Below are 22653 nucleotides of genomic sequence, written 5' to 3'. Positions count from 1 at the left end.
CATAGAATTTATATTTGCTTAAGTAAGGTGTACATATTATGTATGTATGTGTGTAAGTACATATCATATGTACTTACAATTTACATGTGTAATAATTAAGAAAGATATTAGCTATAGATATAATTATACATGCATACGTACATACGTAGCTAAAAAGTTTTTAGCATACACTATATACATATTTTCACTTTTATATCCTCATTTTTCGGTCTTTTGTAAGACCAATTATGGCTTTTAGCTTTAATTGGACGTTTTGTTAGTGCATTATGCGCATTTTTTTATTTGTGTATTATATATGGGTTCATAGTATATACATATGCATATATGTCTGTATATCCACGCATTAATTTCGCCTCTCGATATTATTATACATTTTATTTTCAAACATAACCATTTATACGGAGTATGTATAGTCATAGATTAACAAGAAAGACTTTAAATCATATTTCAAAAACTTAAGGTGTAGTATTTTTAAAATGTTACTTACGTAATATGTACGTACGTAGAACCATGCACAAAATTTAAATCATTTAGAAACAAAATATAATGAAAATCGATTTTTCAAATTAGATTTTAAAATAGGGCAAGAAACCCGAGATGAATGCTATTTTTCTCTTTCTATCTTCATACCAACACATTTACAGAAAAGAGTTGTTGTTTCTTCTGGTGTTTGTTTGTATGTACATACAAAAAAATGACGAGTTCGTTCGTTCATCGTATTTAGAAAATGATGAAACTGTACTTTGAACAAACGAAGTCGTCTAATTTCGCTCGTGTTTTTTTTGTTTTTTTTTGTGCTTTAGTATACCACTTATAGTATTTTTTAATTATGCTTGGTATGAAATAAAATTGTAGTTTATTTTAGTACGTTGGTGAATTGGGTTTAATGTGGAAGATTTTTCTGCAACGTCAAATATATTTTTCAACATATTGTACCTAGCTGGCTACTTACATATATATTCATTCATACATACATATGTATGTGCTTGTTTCAAAGTGACAAGTTGCGATCAAACATGTAAGTGAATATTGTTTATAAATAATTCCTAAATTTTATATACATACATACATATTTGTACTTATATTCGTATGCATTATTAAACATACTATTACATTGTGTACATTCATACGTACATATTACATAACAAAATTAATCAACACATACGCTAACTTTCGCGAATAGTTGAAAGAAAGAAAGCGTTTTCTATCATTCGATTTTTGTCATGTTTTTTCGTACCTTAGAAGCTTATATCTTTATTTGGTTTTCTTGCCAAGTAAATGTTTTAAAAATTCTCATTTGATGTTCAAAAAATCATTGATATAAAAATTTCAAAAAATCTTTGATATAAAGATTAATAAATAGATAAAGAAGAGAGATGGAGCGCTAATTAATAAACCAATTTCAGTTTATTATTTACTTGTTGCACCGCTTCTGCAGATTATATGACATAATTTACAATTTGCACAAATCTTTCCGCTTAAGTTAAAAATTCTTAATTTTACGTTTTGTTACTATAATATTCTCAATAGACAATAGAATAGCCGGTCCGTAGCTTCGATTTTATTGAAATCATTCATATATTCAATTAAATAAATTTTGGACCAGGTTAAGGTCCAAGTGATTCTCAGGCATTTTAAAATTGGTGGTTTCGAGGCTTTTATATCAAGACTATTATATCAATCTTTTATATATCTTAACGAAGCAAAGCCTGACGAAATTCCACTCATTACAATGTTACAGATTTTTAGAACTTTTCCAAAAAACTTTTGCAAAAAGTGCTTATTAGTTTCACTATATCCGTCCGTCCGTCTGTCCTTGAGTTGACACACTTGAAGATAAAAAGCTGAAAATCTATACGTATATAGAACTTTACTAAAAAGTTATAGCCGCCCAAAATCATAAAAAGGCCATTTTTTAACTATTTGTTGCAGTGAAACCATAAACCAAATTTTGCAAACGCAAAAAAATAGTGGCTTCTTTTTTCTATTGCGCCATGCCATATTTGAACTTTAAAAAAAATAAAGTGGTTGTTAAAATTGACCGTTATCTAAAATCCGTTTTTTCCAAATTTTTGATATTGTTTTTCTTCTAGACCCCAGGTTGTAAAAACCTGAAATTTTGACAGCTTTTGAAACTAATATATAGATTTTAATTTTTGGCACATTACATTTCCGAAATCGTTTTCTGAAACAAGCTTTTTCAATTTTCTATAAACGCAGAAAGTTAGCGGTAAATTCCATGGCATTAAAAAATATAATTATTTTTCCTAACTCACGCAACTACCCCTTAAAATCAAGCAAAAAAAGTGATTTGTATTATGTTAACACCTTTTTAAATGTTTTTTTTTGGCTTTGTTCCAAAGACTGCATAAATCGTTCATCATAAATGTATGCAATCCTTGAAATAGTTTCGTATATGAATGAAAGTAATTTTAATAGTGTAGTAGGCATACCGTGTAGGTCGTTTTAAAAGCACTATTTAACTATTGAAGGGAAAAGTGCTGTTTATTTTTCACAAATGTCCCTATTTCTGCATTAAATTAATTTGACAAATCGGTAAAAATAGAATGTCTTTAATCAAAAGGATGGTTTGCAAAACAATAAGCATCTATTTAATAATGTAAGCCTAAAATTGTTTTTATATAACTTTAAATAGAAAAGATAAAAAGGATCTATTGATCCTTGATTTCTATTAAAGTAATAACAATTGAATTATTGTACGCACAAAAATTTGGCTCATTTGAAATGATCATTCTTGATACACAGTATCGAGTTTTGACTCGAGAACATATGTTCGTTTGCGTGTTCGTCTGTTGCAGAGATGACCCGAAAACATCAAAAACGCATTGAAATTGAATTAATCTAACCAACTTTTTACAAATTTCTTAGATTTTCTACCGTTTTTAATTTGAACATGATTTTAGCACTTCTCGAGCTATTTTGGTCAGCATGGAAATGTGTTATTAAAGTACCTACGGGCCATTTTATATGTTTAAATAGATAAAGAGATTTGTATTCTAAGCGAGTGTCCCAGGTCGTATTAGACCACAAAACCACAAAAATTTTAAAACGTGCTATACCCGTTGTTGTCTGATAGTCGGACACCACTGGTTAGGAGCATCCTTTTGAGCCCCAGCTTAAAATGGTGTCTTATTACATACACATGCAAACTATGTGTATGTATGTACATAAGCACATGTAAAATAATTTTGATACCCCCTTCAAATTGTATCTGAAATCTTTTACTTTATAAAAAACAGCTTTGCAAAAAGCAAAAAAAATTTTTAAACTCCAAACGCAACTCAAGTTTCTGTTTTAGTGTTCTATAATAAAAACAATATTTGCTTGTCAATTCTTTAAATATTTGGAGCCTGATCCAAAAAAAGTGAGCAACTATTATATACATTTTTGTATTATGCAATTTTCAGGAGAATTATTTCGTATTTTTCAAATGTATACAAAATTCATCCACTTTGTTTTTGAAGGTTAGACATTCAGTCAATAATTTGAGAAAAAATGCAAAAATTCAATTAAAAAAATTAATAACCCTTTGGAAAAATGAAATATCCATTAGAAAAACTGAGAATTCTGATTTAAAAGTGAATAAAAAGTTATATGAAAAAGTTAACATTTCGCATATTTTCTTTTATTATATTATTAAGTTTAAAAAAAGGGAAAGGGGAAAGCCTTCTAACCTCTATTTATATAGTTAATAGAAGTTTAATGAGCTAATATCTATTTATTTGAGTATCGTGATACTGTTTATGATATACTAATTTTTACTTGATTATTTTACAGTTTTAATGAGATAATTAAAACAGGTTCTTTCAAAAACCATATTTCGAGTAATTTGATATAAAGAATTAGAAGTTTTTATACCCGTACGAACGTATGTTCGAAGGGTTTACTAAATTTGCCTTACCGTTTGTAACGCTAAGAAAATATCTCAGAAACTAGAAAAGCTATGGTATTGAAATTTCACAAAAACGAATATATTAGTAGGGTCAATGTGTCTGATAAAAGTCGTTGAAATTACTTAAGGTAAATTTGGTATAAGGTAAATTTGGCTATGTCTCAGAAACTATAAAAGATGTGGTATTGAAATTTCACACAAGCGAATATAATAGTAGGGCCAATGTGTTTGATAAAAGTCGTTGAAATTTCTTGGCTCTTTCTGGTAGTTGCCGTACAACTTCAATAGTAGTTTGGCACACACAGTATTTTGAAAAACACAGCACTGAAATATTGCATAAAACAGCAACTTAAAGTCATAGTCTGCCCCATAGTCAGTTGTGGTATAATATATAAAATCAAAAATATAAAGTGAAAAAAAATGTTTGTTTGAATATTTTCATATATGTATGTAGGCAATAAAACAAAATGTTTTCCGAATTTCTCATATACATATGTACTCGTACGTTACATATGTACATACATATGAGCGTGGTTTCGTTTATAATTCAGTCAAAAATTAATTAACAAAAATAATTTTGTTCAACTCAAGTATATTGGACGAACGAACTGCATACGTAGGTTTGCATGTGTATAAGAATCATAGTTGGAATTTTTAGCCCTTTTTTAAATTGGAACATTTTCAGCACTTTTACAAAGTTTTTAGCCTCTATTTTCAAGAGCTGTAAGATGTCGTATCGTATCAAGCTCAAAAACAGTACAATTTAAAATCTAAAATCAACCATAAATGTACATTACCTACACAACGGTTAAATGTTTTACCTACACAATTGTTAATTGAGAAAGAACGTTACAAACTTTGACTCTATTTTAAACAACTTCGAAGTTTTTATGTATATTTGCTAGATAGAATTTTTTCTATCTGATTTTCTTTTACTCGCCAAACTTACACTAGTAGTCCAAATTAATACCGTAACCTCCTCTTCTTATCCGAAAAATTTTTCCTAAAACAGAATCAATCAATGAAAGCTTTGAAACCAGTGTCGACCCTGAAAACATACTTACATATTATGTATCTATATATACATACATGGATGTATGTACATTTTGAATCGTGTAATGTGTTCGCATGTTAAATCAAGAATAATGTTGGAGGAAATAAAAGTACTTTAGCACAAATGGTGTAAATTTCGTGACGTGTCCCAAAATACCGTACTCGAAACAGAGCGTTGACTTGAAAGAAACACAACAATACTTTCGATATTAGTGTTAAATAAGTTTTTATTTGCTAAAATTTTAGCAGAAACCGCAAAACTATTTTTATGTGATCGCAATTTCAGGTAGAAACCACAGCGCTATTTTTATGTGACACTTAATAACAGCACATTAAAATTTAATTTTGTTGCATTATTAGTTTGTTTCCATATGCAATATACATACATTCATACAGATGTACACATATACATAATGTTATCTCTTTATTTATGTACTTTTCCAAATTTCAATTCATTTTCGGATATATTTTCAATTTATTTCGGTCTGTAAGTATAAATATTATGCTACTTTTCTTTGATTTCGATCAATTATTAGTTTTCAATGTAAAGAAAAAATCACCGATGTACTTACGCCCATACGGTATGTACCTCAATCAGTACGTTCGCGGCAAGGTACAGGAAATGTAAAAATATGTGTATGTATATATATGTACACATGTATGTATGTATCTATGAAAGCAGTTAGAAAAACAAAGAGAACTACTTTTATACAAACTCTTGTAATGTTGTCACAGCTAGAAAACGAAAAACATGAAATTTACGAGTGAAAAGTAGTTTTCCTAATAACCAAATTCTGTGTACAAACAACATTGTATTTCCATATGGATGTATGTATCTAAGTCTATAGCAAAATGAAAAATATTTATTTCTTCGGTACTTATTGATAATGCTAAAGAGACGTGAGAATAAGGAAAATTAAAGGGCAAATTCGAAAGTACCATCTAATGATGTTTAAAAATAAATTTTTATTTAAAAGCGAATTTTAATAATAAGGTAAAATAATTGTAAAATATTATATTTCTTTAAAACTTAAGAGCTATGCCATAAAACACTAGAATTCGAATTATGTTGGAATAAACAAAAAATATCTCTAAAAAGATTCGTTTCGAGGTCAATTCAATATTGAGTTCATATTCATACGAAAAAATACTACATACATACTCGTATATTTTTTATAACATTATGCTTTTCAGTATGCCGAGAGAAAAAGCGAAAAGAACGACAGCAAGTTAAATAAAAATAAGTATATACAAAGAAAAAAATTAAAGCAAATCTAGCATTATAATGTGCAAAAGAAAGATAGAGTTATATTCAAATGCTCGTAGCAACAGCAATTTTAAAAAAAAAAGCGTATAAAAGTAAGAGTAAAAGAGACCTACATATTTAGTATTATGTGAATAATTTATACTTTTTTTAGTGACATCCAAATCAATTAAAAATAAAATTTTGACATTTCTTAATACATAATTTCCTTTATTTTGGTCTAAATAAATTAGTTTTTCCTATCTTTGTGACAATATATCACAAAATTTAAACAAACGTGAATATGCCTAACATACTCACATTAAATGTACTTACATATCTAGTATAAAAGATATGTGCTTATGTATATGAATAAATATATATATATATATGCACATATATATATGTATGCCTAAATTTGCAGGTGTGTGTGTATTGTATACAAATGTTAGTAAATGCCACGAGTCATGATATAACAAAATGTCTGGATTGCTAATTCGGAAACAAAAAAAAGTTATTTTAAAACAAAAAGTCAAAGTATGAATGGTCTTACAATATTTTTAAAGACTGGAATAATGTTAAGATTATAAAACGAATCTAATTTATGCACATCTGACCATGAACATACATCTATACATATAATATTTATACATATGTATATACATACATATGTACATATACTCGTCCCCAATTTGCTTTAAATATGATATCGCCCTTCTAATTATGTATAACAGATATTACAAAGAAAATATTAAATGAGTTGGCTAGAAAATGAGAGTATAACATCAATGTCGTCATAACGTTATGTATGTTGATGTTTAGCTATTCATCTAAAAATAAACGAGATTTTTTTTCAATAAGAAATTTTCAATTAGCAAATTTGAAAAATATTATCCATAGTTTCGGACTACATTTTAGAGGGCCTTTGGTGAACACCTTTCCATATAACTAGTGCAATTTGTAAGTACATATATACTAATATATACATCCATGCATAAATATATACATAGAAACATATATACATATGTTGTATTTCGTATTGCATAAAATACATATATACATATGTATAATAAAAATGACAATTCTTATTGCATTGTATGTATGAATTAATATATGTATATTTAAGTATAGATATATATGTATATGTATGTAAGTGTATATTAATGTATGAATGTTGTATGGACAGCTCTTAGCGCTAAGCATAAACAAACCTACATAATATACATATGTGTGCATATATGTACATAGGTAAATACATACAGGCATACATAAATATGTTTTTGTACATATGTACATACTTATGTATATATATATTAAAATATTAATATACTTACTATGAATGTAGGTTTTTGTACATACATACATATGTACATACATAACTTGAACAAAAAGTATATGCATATTATGTAATAATTTACATATCAAATATGTATGTATTTATGTTTATATGTGTGTAGTAACATATGTATACGTTTTCATTTGTTTTCAGCTCATATAGGTACATATGTATGTATGTACGTATGCATGTAAATATGGAGTTTTAATATCTATGATGTTTTGTGTGACATACATATTTAAATATGGACATATGTACATACATACATATGTATATAATTTTGTAAACATACGCAAAGTATGTAGAATTTATGTACTATAACGCAATTTATATACATATGTTTGTCAATATATATGTAGATACATATGTATATTTATTTTTACATGCAGTAGAACGTGTATGTCCATGTACAAATCTTTACATATATACATATGTACATACACATACATACATTATATATCTTTTTATATGGTAGGGTTATTATAGAATTGGGCTACAAATTCTTTTTACATAACTTTATCATATTTACTATTCTTACATACATATACATATACATATACATTTGCATACATACATATATACATTTATGTACATATGTATGTACATATATTTTAGTACACAAACAGACAGCGTAGTATTTCAAGTCAGCGTAGCGCTCTCCCCATTTCGAACCAATATTATTTTTAACCCCGAACTCTTCCAAGTTTACATACATGCATATGTACATATACATACATACATATACATTTTTCCATTACTTTTTTTAGAGAACAACGGCAGCGATTCACGTCAGTCCGACATTTTGTTTTAGCATTTTTATAATATTTTACTTTTATACAGTAAAGCAATAGAAAATTAAACTTCAATCGAACTACTTATATTATAGAAAGTAATGCATAGTTCATTTTAAAATATTATTGCCTTATAATAACTCTTATTGTTATAATAATTCAAAATCATTTTATTGTATTTTTTAGCATTTTGGAGTCCTCATGTGCTTCTTATGTTAACTAATATATTTTTTGCGAATTAGAATAAAAAATCAGAATTATTTAAAATCATAATTATGTTTATGAGTTCGCTTCACATTTTTTTAAAAGAAAAAAAAATGTTAACGATTTTCTTAATTAAAATCACGTCAATGCTATGTAATATTTTCGTTCTCAGAAAGCGATAATTATTCCTGCACAATGATTATTTTTGAGAACGGAAATAATGTTACCGAAAATTGATAATTTCTGTTTTCTAATTAAAAATGAAATTTAGATAAATGTTTGATTAGTTTCGATATTTGGTTTTTTTGGCTTCATATTTTATAATAAACCATATTAAAAAATCTTATTTTCATGCATGTTCATCATATAGTTACTGTACTGTATATTCCAGTCTAATCATAAGATATGAAAAACTTAAATAAGCAGTCGCTTAAATTACGCATTTTATTACGACATTTGATTATTTTCTGTCAAACCTCTTTAAAGAAGCTTTAAGGATTTAAATATTGTTTGTAGAACTTAAAAAGTTATTAATTCGAGAACGGGGCCGTATCCGAAAACGCGTCTGTACACATGTACATACATATATGTATATACATATATGTACATATAGATACATACATATATATGGATTTTGCCTTCATAAATAAATATACATATGTATGCATATATATATGTATGTATATACACATATATGTATGTATATATTAATATACTTTTGTATGTACGTAGTATATAATATGTAATTTGAACTGAGAAGAGAGTAAACGGAGATTTATAATTTTAATTACACGTACATATGCAAATTATACGCATATGTTAAAAATTAAGGAAATGCGAAAGGGCTAGGAAATAGAAATAAAAATTTAGGGAAACTTGAAGTTTTTTTTTATTCGTTTGTTGGAATTTTATAACATTTCGAAGTAATTTTTTCTCTTTCTAACAATATTCATTGTTTCTCTTTCTTTTTAAATTACGCTCTCTTTCACACTCTCTAAATTTTTGTATATGAACGAAAAATATTTTATATGTACTCATGCAGCAAGCTTGTGAATTTTAATTTATACACGTTTTCGAAAAATGGTTTTTTACATTTCTAATTTTGATAATAAAATAAAAAAATTACTATGCATACAAGAATATACATAAGTATATATAGTTGCATGTATTTTTGAAAACTTACTATTTCTAACTAATCAAAGATTATAGTAAGAAAACGTCCCAAATTGGAAAAGGCCTATCCCAAATGCTCAAAAGGAGAGTTTCTCTTTCAAAATTGATTAGAGAAAAAGAGTGAACTTTCAAGTAGCATAAGTTGATTTTATAATCTAAATAAGTAATTACTAAAAAATATCTAAATTTTAGCCAAAAGCTACACAATAATTATTAACAAATTGTTCTTCGCAAAACATTAGTAGAAAAATTACATAAAAGAGAATTAATTTGATTCTATATTTATATACATATGTATGTATATACGTGTATGTACATACATATGTGTATAAATATGAAAACCATGCACACATTTACATTATGTGTATGTGAATAAATTATTAGAAATCTAAATGTATAAAGTAAGTTTTATGGATAGAAGGAAATAATGCAAAATATCAAAAATATTTTGTCAAAATTTTGAAAATTGTAATATTAAATAATCGGGGCCTTCTTAAGTATAGAAAATTAATGAAACTTTCCTTAGGTTGAAGCATTTATGTTTTATCAATTGCTTAACAACTGCGGTCACATTGTACTGTGCCCGCGTACTCGTACTCGTACTCGTATATTCACATTCCGTATTTTTTTTTGTTTCTTTTTTCTCATTGCTCGTTTTGAAAAATATTATATTCTCTCTTTCAGTTGTTTGGCTGCTGTGTTTGAGGATAGTTGATTATTTTAGAATTCGTATATATTTATTTTTTTTGGGAGTAGAATTATTTTGTTTTGATTATTTAAAAAACTAAGTTAAACCAATGCTTTAGTATAATGAAAGACAGTAAAAATTATAAATTATTTGTTTTAGTATTTTCAAGTAATTTTCATTGAGATATTAAAGACTTTTATTGAAAGTTAACTTTTTTTGAAATATGTGTTAACTTTTAAAATGTTTAAATAAAAATATAAATCTTGTATTATAAAAAGAAAAAGCATTCATAAATTTTTTGACGTTTGAGTTTTGTTACATATGAAAGAAAAATAAAGCGGCTGTCAAAATTGACGTTTGTTTTGACAATTTGAATTGTGGAAAATAAAAAAATTGGACAAAAGTGTTTTCATTGGATTTTGAAAGGTGAGAGAAAATTGTGTTTTTTTTTTATTTTTTTTATTAAGAATGGTTAGATCTAAATATTTGGTAGCATTTTGCAATAAACTAAATTTCATATAATAATTTACTGAAAAAGTACATTTTTAACGTAACATGACCATACAAAAAATTTTTGATATTGGGGAGGTCGTTTATAAACTCATAAGCAAAAGTTACTATTAAATAAGAATAAATATCTTATGAAACAAATTAAATGTTAGTAACTTATTTTTTTATTTGTATAAATTTTACAAAGTTTCACAGTATCCTATTACTTTTCTTGCAACTTTTCCCGCCAAATTGTTTAATGATTCTTACAACTTACTTAGAAGTTGCCTTGCACGCACATCTTTTATTTTAGAGGCTGTATACACGTATGTATATACAAAAGTATGAACTGAATTGTGTTGTAAATATGTACATAAGTATATAATTTAATATAATATTATGTATAATATAATACGAATATTATGTATAATAATAAATTTTTGTACGAATATTTTTATTGGTTATAATATAACCTATTATATTATATTTTAATGTATTTAGTTTAGATTCTACTAAAATTGAACTATCTAGTGATATTAATTTTTTTAGCCGAATATAAAACATTTTTTTATGATATTTATAAAATTAAAAGAATACTAACAAAATATTCAAAGACTTAGGACCAAAGGCAAAGTGAGACCTAACATGACCAAATTAACTTGTACGTACATACATTCATATATACATATTTAATTTAAATCTTCTCTGACTTCCTGTCAAAGTTGACAAATGTGCCCTGACAGAAAAAATATATAGAAAAACGTTCATATTTGACATTTGGTTTCAAATCGCCGCATAAAAGTTCATTTTAGTCATTCGGTCTGTCTGGTATAAGTTTTTAAAATCTTTCAAAAACTTCATAAAGTTTTTGCATCCAAAGTGTCTGGGATAATACTTTTTGAACAAAAATAGGAGAAAATGATGACATTCTCATTTTCTCAATGTTAAAAGTTTTTTCAAGTTTTGTAAGTAAAATTTAGTGTTTTAAAAACCTAAAATTTACAGCTGTCGATTTTTTTTTTAAAAAAAAATTTCAGTAACAATTTTTTATTCAAAACCAAAATGGGTTCACAAATGGTTTTTCTAAGTTGAATACTTTTATAATTCAAAATCAAAATTTTTGGTTTTTTGTATAACCAAAAAATATTTGTTTATTTTTAATAAATACTTTTAAGTTTGACGTTTATCACATACATATAAAAGTTTTTCGTCTGGTTTATTTTTTTAAATGAGAGTTTTTCTCTTTCACACATAGTTTATTCAAGTTTTATTCAAGGCAGACCCCTATTATGAGTTATAAAAGAAATTTTTAAGGCTGACATAAATGAAAGTGGTATGCGGCTATCAAAAAACAAAAAAAAAAATTGGTTATATTGTACTCGTATTTAAATGGTTATATTGGTTATATTGTAACCCCACCTTAAATGAATTCGGATATTTTCATTATTTTTGACGTTTTTTAAAAATGTAATTCCTATATGTAATAAATGTATAATACATGTATATGTACATGTTTATTAAATAATATTTGCGTTCCATTTACCCGTTGAAATTACTCATGAGCAGCTAAAACAGAGCATAATTACACTACCCCGAATAAATGCGTAGATGATCTGTGCAGTTATGCTATTTTTTCGGTAGATAGAAGTATTATTTTATGTATGTACATCAGATAGATTTTGTGTCTTCGGAGTTATTTTGGCATTTAATTATAATATTTGATTTTTTTTTAATAAATTGACATTTAAACAATTAAAACAAATTATAGGAGAAACAAATTGTTGAGCCAAAAATTGAGGTTATATTTTACTCGTATACTGAAAAATCGTCCTATTTACAAACTATGCATATACGTCATATGTATGCACATATATAATCATGAGTAGTTTGTAAATGGAACGCAAATAATATGTAATAGTATATTGCCGTTCAATGTAGGTATGTCGCAGCGACAATGTGCTTATTTTTATTACAAGATACAGCATCAATTTAGGTTTAGCACTTAGGAACGAAATTATTTTAAAAATAAATTGTCGTAATATGTAGTAATCAAAATTACCCTATTGCCACAATTTCTATAAAAATAGTATTGATATTTGTGAATGTCAAAAAAAAGAACTAAATTAATTTATAAATTTTCACACCATCTTAGAAAATGCAAATATTTTCCTTTTTGGTTATATAATCGTTCCCTGTGTCAGTAGTGTAAAATCAAATATTTCACAAACGTAGAACCATTTAGATTTAACACCCAATCAAGGAAGTTTCACATTTCAACTGATTTGTGTGTACTTTTTTATTTTGGTTTCTCATTTTCTTTTCTTACATTTCCAAACATCTTGTTTTCGGGAACCTTTTTACATAATATTGCTTCTGACTATTGAGGAACTTTTTGTGTAAAAAGATATTTTTTATGTTAATCATATAACGACGTTGGCGCTTCGAAGTTATAAAAAGAGCAGCCCACTGACAAAAACCGTCGATAACCAAAAGCCGATTAATAGGCTACCGGTCAATAAGCGCTGGTAATCGAAAAGCCGATAAATAGGCTACCAGTCGATGAGCTTAAGGAATCGAAAAGCCGATAAATAGGCTACCGGTCGATGAGCGTAAGGAATCGAAAAGCCGATAAATAGGCTACCGGTCGATAAAGTGTTAAAGAAATGACACTTCCGAAATAGTATTTCCTTTTTTTTTGTTTTATCTTTTTATGGAATGCATGAATTTTTCTATTTTTTCGACTTTCCTATTGAAAAAGTTGAATTTTTTTTAAATAAAATTTCGAATTTTGGGACCAAACCAAAAATTTTAATATTAACGCGAATTTTTATTGTAATAACAATTAAATATAGTTTTTAGTTTTGCTAAAATTTTCTAGAAGCACTGATAACAGCTGAAAAATTGGTGGCTTATACATGTCATCTTTTTTGACATTTCTTTTTTTGTTTATTGATGAGCACTAAAATACGAAAGGGAAAAAACTATACTGGTATTAATTTTGTAGAGTTTATTTCTCATTTTGAAGATGCAGTTTGATCTGCTTCGTGATTTAAACACACTAATACAATTATATATTCAGCCCTATTAATAATTTCGTTCGCATCTTCACAATTCGGCAAATTACGAAAATCATATTCTCAATTCCAAATTACCAAAATTCTACTACGAATATTAAATTTTCAAATTTTAAATTTTTTAAGCATGAAAGGAAATTAATTCATATTTGTTAAAAAAATTTTTTCACTTCAAAAATATAAAAAAAACTGAAAAAACTCCGTTTTTCAAAAATATCCTTTTTTTTATGAAAGTTGTGTACTTAAATAGCAACAAAAAACATAAACAAACATTTGACAGTTGATATAAAATACTGATTTTGACACTCCGAAAAATTGTGTTACCATTGTTGATTCACAATCTCTACGAAAGGAATTTGGGATAATTTAAAATTCTACGACGTAGTTAAGTTCGTAATTCGTAGAGTTCTGCGAGGGGAATTCATGATAGGGCTGAATACTTCTAAGAGGTTTGAATTTTTGTCAGTCATGTTGAGATTCGTATTGCTTTAATAATCCATTATCATAGCAAAATAAGTGAAATTTTAAAATGGATTACTATAATAGATTCCTTTAAAGAATATTATAAAATGTGAACGGAATTGGAAACTACTGCTTTTTATTTTTATAAAATTTTAGATAGGAAATTTTAATAAAGCCAAGAATTTTATTTACACAAAATAATTAACTATCTTGTATTTAATTATTAATACAAGATAAAAATACAAATCTTCTTATGGAGAACGCAGCTGATTTTAAATTTCGGCTGAAAAAAAAATTTTTCCACTAGTTAGCTCCATCAGTTGTGGTTGGAACTACAAAGGAAGAGTTCATAATTTCATATTCTCAAAATTTTGTATAGTGAAAACAAAAACAACAAAAATAACTTAGTTTGGCTGTCAATTATAAATTTTGATAGTAGATTTATGTGAACTCCACTGTATGCAGTTTAATTGTTCTGCAAATCAAAAATTTGTGAATGAGTTTATTTTTATGTATTATATTTCTACTTAAAGATAGATGTCGCAATGTAATTTAGAAAATACCATAGACTTACTAGATTAATAGAATGGCACTGTAAACTTCGTTTTCTCTAAGGGATTTCCTATCTAAACAATTTCCGTAAAAAAAATTTATAATTTTGAGGCTCAGATGTTTTCGACAATCCTTTTATTTTAATTCAAATATCCCAGTTATTTTAATAAAATAAGTATGTCAATATTTTTGAATGAATGAAATCTCTAGAATAAATTCCATAAAAGAATTCCAATAATTCTAGAAGTTGCAAATAATTTACGTAGGAATTGTAAAGAATTTTTTTTTATGAACTATAACACAGCACTTTAGTTTATATTTTTTTATATGTTTTAATTTTTGTTTTTACGAAATACTTTTCTTGTCACAAAAATGGAAATACTACTAATGGTGAGAAAGAAATGTAGAAATTAAAATACTAAACTTATTAGGGAAAATATTTTTTTGCGGTAAAGTACTCTAAGAGAATTTAAAAATGGAAACTCAGTTGTTCTGTAATTTTGAGTCGAAAATACTTTTACTAATAATTAAATAGATACGGAAAAATATTTGCATATATTTATGCATGTATTTTTATCATACTTATTTATATATATGTATGTTATGTACCTTTGTATATTATAAAAATTCCTTTTTTTCCGGATTCAAAATTAAAAAAAATTCAGGTCCTTTGAATTTTTGCATAATAAATTTCTTGAAATGTGTTGTTAGTTAAATTTCATTTAAATTATTTGAAAGCTTTAAATCAATTACATATGTTTGTTATCATATTTCGTACATTTTTAAAATTGAGACATTATTTTCAGATATTTTATATTTTAAACGGATTTCAAATATACTGAAGTTACAATGATGGAAGTCACACAACCGTCTTCTAACTTGAACAATTTTAAAACACAAACTAAAGTACACGATGTACCCCCTTCTGAAAGTGATGATATGGAAAAATTACAATTTTCAGAATCTGAAGATGAAATGTCCAGAGATAATACCACTGGAAGGCAAATTGAAACGGAAGCTTTATACAATGGTAAATTAAAAGGTGAAACGTAAAAGTTTAATTTTATTTTACTTTATCTATAGCAACCTTTTTACTTTTAGATGATCACATTGAAAAGCAAAATGGTGATATTCCCTTGGAAAAAAATGAAAGTCTGATTAATGAAACTTGTAAACCTTCTGATGATGATATTGAGGACTTTTTATCGGAACTTGATAGCGCTATAATGAATTCACCAATTAAAGAAACTGCACAAAAAGACTTAACAACAACGCCAACAAAGAAATTAGATGAAAAAGGTGCCGAAGATGTTATTTTAATAGAGGAAAGTCCTGTTCATCAAGATAGTGAAAAGATATTGGAATCTTCTAAAAGTATAGAACCAGACATTCAAGATATTTCTGATGATGAGGAAATAGTTTTTCTTCCTGTTAAAAAAGATGATAGCGGTTTTAAACCCAATACAACGGAAAAAGTTAAAACAACTGAGGAAGGAATAATAAGTGATGAAGATGACGACATCATTTTTTGCGATGTTGAAGGAAGTTCAAAGAAAAATGAAGAGATTTCACAAAAAATTGAACAATCCGATAACACAGATAGGGAATCAAATAAAAGCGACAAAGTCGAAAATAGTGAATTAAATTCTAATAAGACATGTGAAGAAGTATTGACGGAATCCGTTAAAGCTATAGAAACTGATAAAACTGAAATTAAGTTATTGGAAGACGAAATTGAAACTGACGTTGACATGGTAAAAGATCAAGATTTGAAAGTAAAGGAAGATGATGAATCAACAAAAATAACTTTAGATATTCAGGAAGATGAAATTAGAAAAAATTCTGACAAGAAAGAAGAAAAACAAAGTAGTTGCACAAAAGGTGCTGTAGAAGAAATAGAGTCCACTATGGAGAAAACGTCACAAAAACCATCAGTTGAAGATGAGTGTCAATCGAATTTGATTAAGGAATCTGAAGAAACTGAGGAAACAGACAATAATGCGCAATCAGCATTTAATAGCCAAGAAGATATTGTAGATGACACTTCCAATTTTAGTGAAAAGCTTCAGGAAGTAGATGAGTTAGAAAAAATGGAATCCGAAAAAGGAAATGAAGAAATCAATCAAATATTAAGAAAAGAGGAAGAGGAATTAGAAAAACTGGATATTAGTTTTAATAGTACAGTTCAAAATGAAAAAAATTCTGAAATTGAAAGGGACTTTGTGGCAAATGTGGAAAAACATAATAAAAATTCACTTGAAGAAAGAAGATTATTAAAAGACTGTGATGATCCAAAGAGTAACGAAAGTGTTCCAAATGATGAAGAAAAAATTGAGCAAGACTTGGTAACACTGGAGGACAAAATAAATGTAGAAGTAGGAGATGAGGACAATGATAATTCTACTGAATGTAACAAAAAGGGAATTATTGAGCCCGAATGTAACATGGTTCACTCCGGAAATGCTGAAGAACCCACGGAGTCAAACGATTCAAAGTCTAACATGGATGATATTCAAGTTGCTAAAACTGTACTAGAGGATAATCCAGATAATGAAAAAGAATTGCCGGAAGAAAAATCATTATGCCCCCAAATTGAGGAAAATAAAAATCAGAACAATTTAAAATCAGAAGGGGTAGTTCCAATTATTGATAATCTTCATGATCTAGCTGAAAATAAAAAAGAGGAATCATTGAGTGTAGAATCCAAAGCCGAAAAAAATGAAAAGAAAGATGATGACTTGCAGCCCCCAGTGAAAAAAATTCGTCTGTCTTCAGATCATGATAGTGAACTCTGCAAAGTTATAGAGGAATCAATAGACAACTTGCAATGTGCTAAGGATAGTGCAGTGATGGAAGATAACGCTGAAAAACGACTCGAAGAGCATCCTACTGGTTCTAAAGACTCAATTAACAAGGAAAATTCGAATGCGACGGAAACTGAAGCATGCGCACAAGACAATGACGTCAAAAAAAAAACTGCCCAAACAGTTGAAAAAGAAGAAGTTGTAGATAAACCATCAGAAGAGAAGTCTCTGGGAACAAGTGAAAAAAATGAAAATAGTGGAGATAAGAATTCGAAAGATAAAGCTCCAGCAGTTAGTGGCGAAATTGAAAGTAGTGGAGAAAATGCCAATCAAAATAAAGTAGATTTAAAAGTGACAAAAGGCATTGACAAATCCGAAGTAGAAGACGATGATATTGTTTTAATTGATGAGGAAAAAGACAGTGCCGCGAAGAAAACCTTGAAACGCAGTCTCAGTCAGGAAAATCTTCTTGATGGCAAAAAAATGAAGCTAGACACTTTGGCCGATAAAAATGCTGAAATGTTAGAATTTAAAGAATTAATATCAAATATACCGGAACAACCAGTTTTATATCCCGCTCCCAAATTGCCAAAAGATGGTGATATTAATCTTGAATTTATGAAACGCTTCAAAAAATCTATTAATTCTATGTCGAGAAACGATTTAGAAGTATTTGTTTCGCAGAAAGTCGTTGAGTCTATTATATATACTTCTGAATTCGGGCAGATGCGTGATCATATAGACAAACAAGAGCAACTCATTGAAAACTTCAGAAAAAAAATTGCAGAATTAGTAAAGCAATTTAAAGATTTGAAAATGGTTCACGATCGCGTTTTAAAAGATTTGGAAACCAGAAATCAACAATTCATAATGCCCGTAAAAATAACTCGAGCCGTTGGTTTGCAAGTAGTTATGCCAATTAAATCTCAGCAAATCAATCGTGCAAATACCCCACAGGGGTCTGATCCTAGAAATGCGCCTATACCACAAAAAAATAATAATTTACAAAATAATGCAATACAGTCTACTAATGACAATTCAAATAGATCTGTACCGCAACAGCAACCACAGCAGCAACAACCTCAATCTTTACAACGGAACAGACCCCATCAAAAATTTACTCCTCTTCGTCCAGATACACCACAAGGCCCCTCAATGAACAGAACTTCTCCTAATACTTCCGCTAATTCAGCAAATAATGTTCCTGGGCAACAAGTTGCAACAAATAATTTCGCTCAGATAATCAATGCACAAAACTTAACACAACAAGACCAACTAAAACAACAACAGATAGCTCAACAACAAAAACAAGCTTTAAGTCAAAAGCATTTGCAGGCGCAACAACAATTAAAAAAGATTTCGGTTCTTCGGCAACAGCAAATGCAAAATAGTTCAAACTCACCAACCCAAAACCAACAACTTTTGCAAAAGACGTCGCCGAACCAGGTTGTTAGAAAATTAACCGCTCCGAACCCTAATAGGAATCGTACACCTAGCGGAAGTATATATCCATCGCAATCCCAACAAACACCAATGCAACAAATTCTTGTGTAAGTACAAAAAGGATTTGGAGAATAAAGAATTCTCAATTTTAATTCGAACAATTTTTATTTAAAATGACAGTATATTATTTAAAAAAATGTTATGTTTCCAAATTTACTAAAATCAATAATCATATTAAACTTTAAGCTTGTTTGCCTTAATGAAATAACGATTTTTATTATGCAGGAGAAAATCAACTGGTGCCCCACAAGTACCTCAAAAAGTAAACCAACCAACTATGCAATCGAATGCTACGAAATCGCTAAATACAAACGTTCAAATAAAACCTAAACCGGTTATTGATTTGACTGATGAAGATGATATGCCGTCGAGATCAAACGCAACAAAACCACAGAGTAGTCCTCCTGCACTAGTTGTACTGCCTGGACAAAATCCAGCGCGATTGTCTTATGTGCTAGATAAGCAGAAAATGCAGCAACAAGCGGCAATGCAACAAAGAATGCTTTCGCAATATGCTAGGCCTAACAGACCAATGCCCCAACCAACTCCATCCGGTAAGTTTTAAATATATATTTTCAAATAAATTTACGTTCTCTTTTATTTGATCTATTGATGGATCCATTTTTTAACGGTTTGCAATAGGAACTGAGTCAGGAACTCTTCAGAAAGTTCGGGTGGTATATAGTGAATCGCTACCAAGACCTAAATTAACATTTTTTAAAGTATGCTAATTAAAAGCTTACAAGCGTTTAAAATAAGAATTTAAACGACGTTTTCAAAACTCTGTGTTCGATTATGATCACATCTGATCTTTTTTATGTCGGGTTTTACATGTTCATGAAATTAACTCGATTCGATGACTAATTAACGTTCTTTGAATTTCAGAAATGAAATTTTATCCATGTTTAAAATAGAGTTTGAGCACTAAACTTTAGCTAGACATGAAATCATGAAAAACAAAGTTTATATGCTTTTTTTAGAAAAATCATATGCCAATAGGATTTGTAATAAATATAGCTGTCCTTACAATAATCCAAATGTGCGTTTTTTAGTTTATTATAAGTATTAAAATACTTTAGTATTCCACAAGTTGTATACATATTTAATTTACTTGTAAATTATTACATTTAAGTTTGTTTAAAGCTTTTAATGTTATTTCAAAAAATTTAGTTAAATTTTTTTTCTAATTTAACATTAACGAAACATTAAATACTAATTTTAAAGTTGCCAAAAATATTAAATGATTCTGTATTTGAAAAGTGTATTTAAGGCTTCCAAAATGTAATTAATTAGTACATATTCTAATTTATATTTATATACATACATATTTATACAATTTATGAAATTTATGTTAATTATTAAAACATAATTGGTTTTTATTTAATTTTAGCTGTTCGACAAAATCCGCAAAATTCGAGACTTCCGCAAACGCAATTACGTCCACAAAGTCGTCCTATTCATCCTGCTCCGTTACCGCGACAACCAGTTTTGCTAACAAATTCTGCGTGGAAAGAGATCCCTCCACGTCCCTCTATTCAAATCAATAACATAGAGACGGGTATAGTTATATCTTGGACCATGGATGATCTTAACGAAAGCCGTCATGCAGATGTTGTTAGTTATCAAATTTACGCCTATCAAGAAACTTTGGCGCCACCAAATACTGAATCATGGAGACATGTTGGAGATGTGAAAGCAATGTTGTTACCCATGGCTGTAACACTAACCCAGTTCCAGGAAGGTCAACGTTATCATTTTGCTGTTAGGGCTGTGGATGCACACAGTCGTTGTGGGCAATTTAGTTTACCTAAAACATGGTAATTATTTGATAAAAATAAATATATAAAATTAAACTCAACATATAATTATAATAAAAAATCACAAAAAATTTTTAATTGTAATGTAATTATGAAATTTAAGGGAATAATATTGAACACGTTTATCAAAATATTAAAATAATATTATTATACTAAAAAGTCGTATAATCATATAAATTATTTGAGGTTTAATAAATAATAAATAAAATGTCATTTTAGAATTTAAGAATATTTCAGTTTGTAATTTTAACAATATCTTTAATGAAATTATTTATACGTACTATTCAAATATTTGAAAAAAAAAAAAAACAAATTATTATATAATTTAGCATCCATCTTTTAAATTTTAAGTCTCAGAATTACTTGTAGTTATGAGTTGATTTTAGGATAAATATTATTTTAAATATTCAATTTAAAGTTAAGTAGAATTTCAACAGAATTATAGGTTATGAACAGAGGATTAAATATAAATTAAATTGAAAAATATATTTGTTGGTTAATTAATGTTTGACAATAAGTCCATTATTTTGATTTTATTGTTTTATGTTTCTGTTTACTAATCGGTAATTTTTATAAATTTTGTTTTAAAGCACTTCATAAAGTTCTATGAAGTGCTTTAAAACAAAATGTGAGCCAGATTAAATTTTATGTAATTAATAAAAAAAGAGCATGGAGAATGTGTCAGTTCTTGCTCTAATTTCAAAATTTTTGTAATTTGCAGCCCTATCATGAATTTCGTTCGCAGCTTCGAAATTTGGAAAGTTACGAATTTCATATTCCCAATTCCGAATTACTAAAATCCTACTTCGAATATTCATAATAGAGTAATCATAAATTACGTTCGTGGTAAAAATAACCCTCAAAAGTCTACGAAAGAAATAATCACACGCAACAAGCAATTAAAGCAGAAGCAAAGTTTGAAATTTTCAAGTTTTCAATTTTTTTGTTTAAATTTCGGTTCTTCCAACACAGCAGGGATGAAAGGAAGTGAATTCATATTTGCTAAAAATTTTTTTAGCAAATATGAATTCATTTCCAAAAACAAAAAACATAAATGAATACATATTTGACAGTTGAAATAAAATACTGGTTTTGGCACTCCGAAAAATTGTGCTACCATGGCAGATTCATAATCGTAAAGGAATTTGTGATAGTGTAAAAGTCTGTGACGTAGCCTAAGTTGGTAGGGCTGTGGATTGTATTATATATGTTTAACCGTACGAATTAATAGTTGTAAAAATTACATAACTAGCACATACAATGGCATCCAATTTGTAAAGCGTAAAATAAGCAAAGACACAAGATCCAAGTAACAAACCTAAAAAGTTGACAATGTTGTCACAAGTATATGGTTCATGTTGCATTTTTCAGGTTTTGAGAACACAAAACAGACGCTTCTAGCGCAAATTAATTTTTTTATTTTATATTCTTCGGTTAAGTGCTGCTGGAGCTTCAAAAAAAATGGAAAGGTAAGTAGATTAAAAAAAACATGAAAATTATTATAATATGTATATTTTTTCGTGATATTTTTATAAATAATACAATCAATAA

General features: G+C 27.8%; 1 protein-coding gene across 3 annotated transcripts; it reads left to right on the top strand.

Moving 5' to 3' along the window:
- Nucleotides 1–862: 862 nt before the first annotated feature.
- LOC129605789 (MATH and LRR domain-containing protein PFE0570w) lies at nt 863–21438 on the top strand. 3 transcript variants are annotated; one of them, XM_055515730.1, is made up of 5 exons: nt 863–1018; nt 15785–16020; nt 16080–19332; nt 19511–19839; nt 20676–21437. In XM_055515730.1, the coding sequence occupies exons 2-5, from the start codon at nt 15828–15830 to the stop codon at nt 21104–21106; spliced, it is 4206 nt and encodes a 1401-aa protein (XP_055371705.1). In that variant the 5' UTR covers nt 863–1018; nt 15785–15827; the 3' UTR covers nt 21107–21437. The 3 variants fall into 3 exon arrangements, with proteins under 3 accessions (XP_055371705.1, XP_055371706.1, XP_055371704.1); XM_055515731.1 differs by lacking the exon at nt 863–1018 and adding an exon at nt 10398–10827 and having other exon boundaries at nt 15785–16008; nt 20676–21438; XM_055515729.1 differs by lacking the exon at nt 863–1018 and adding an exon at nt 10398–10827.
- Nucleotides 21439–22653: the final 1215 nt, after the last annotated feature.

The sequence above is a fragment of the Condylostylus longicornis genome, unplaced genomic scaffold, assembly GCF_029603195.1.
Source record: "Condylostylus longicornis isolate FDR11 unplaced genomic scaffold, ASM2960319v2 ptg000014l, whole genome shotgun sequence".
NCBI classification, from domain to species: Eukaryota; Metazoa; Arthropoda; class Insecta; order Diptera; family Dolichopodidae; genus Condylostylus; species Condylostylus longicornis.
This window is presented reverse-complemented; position numbering and strand designations above follow the sequence as displayed.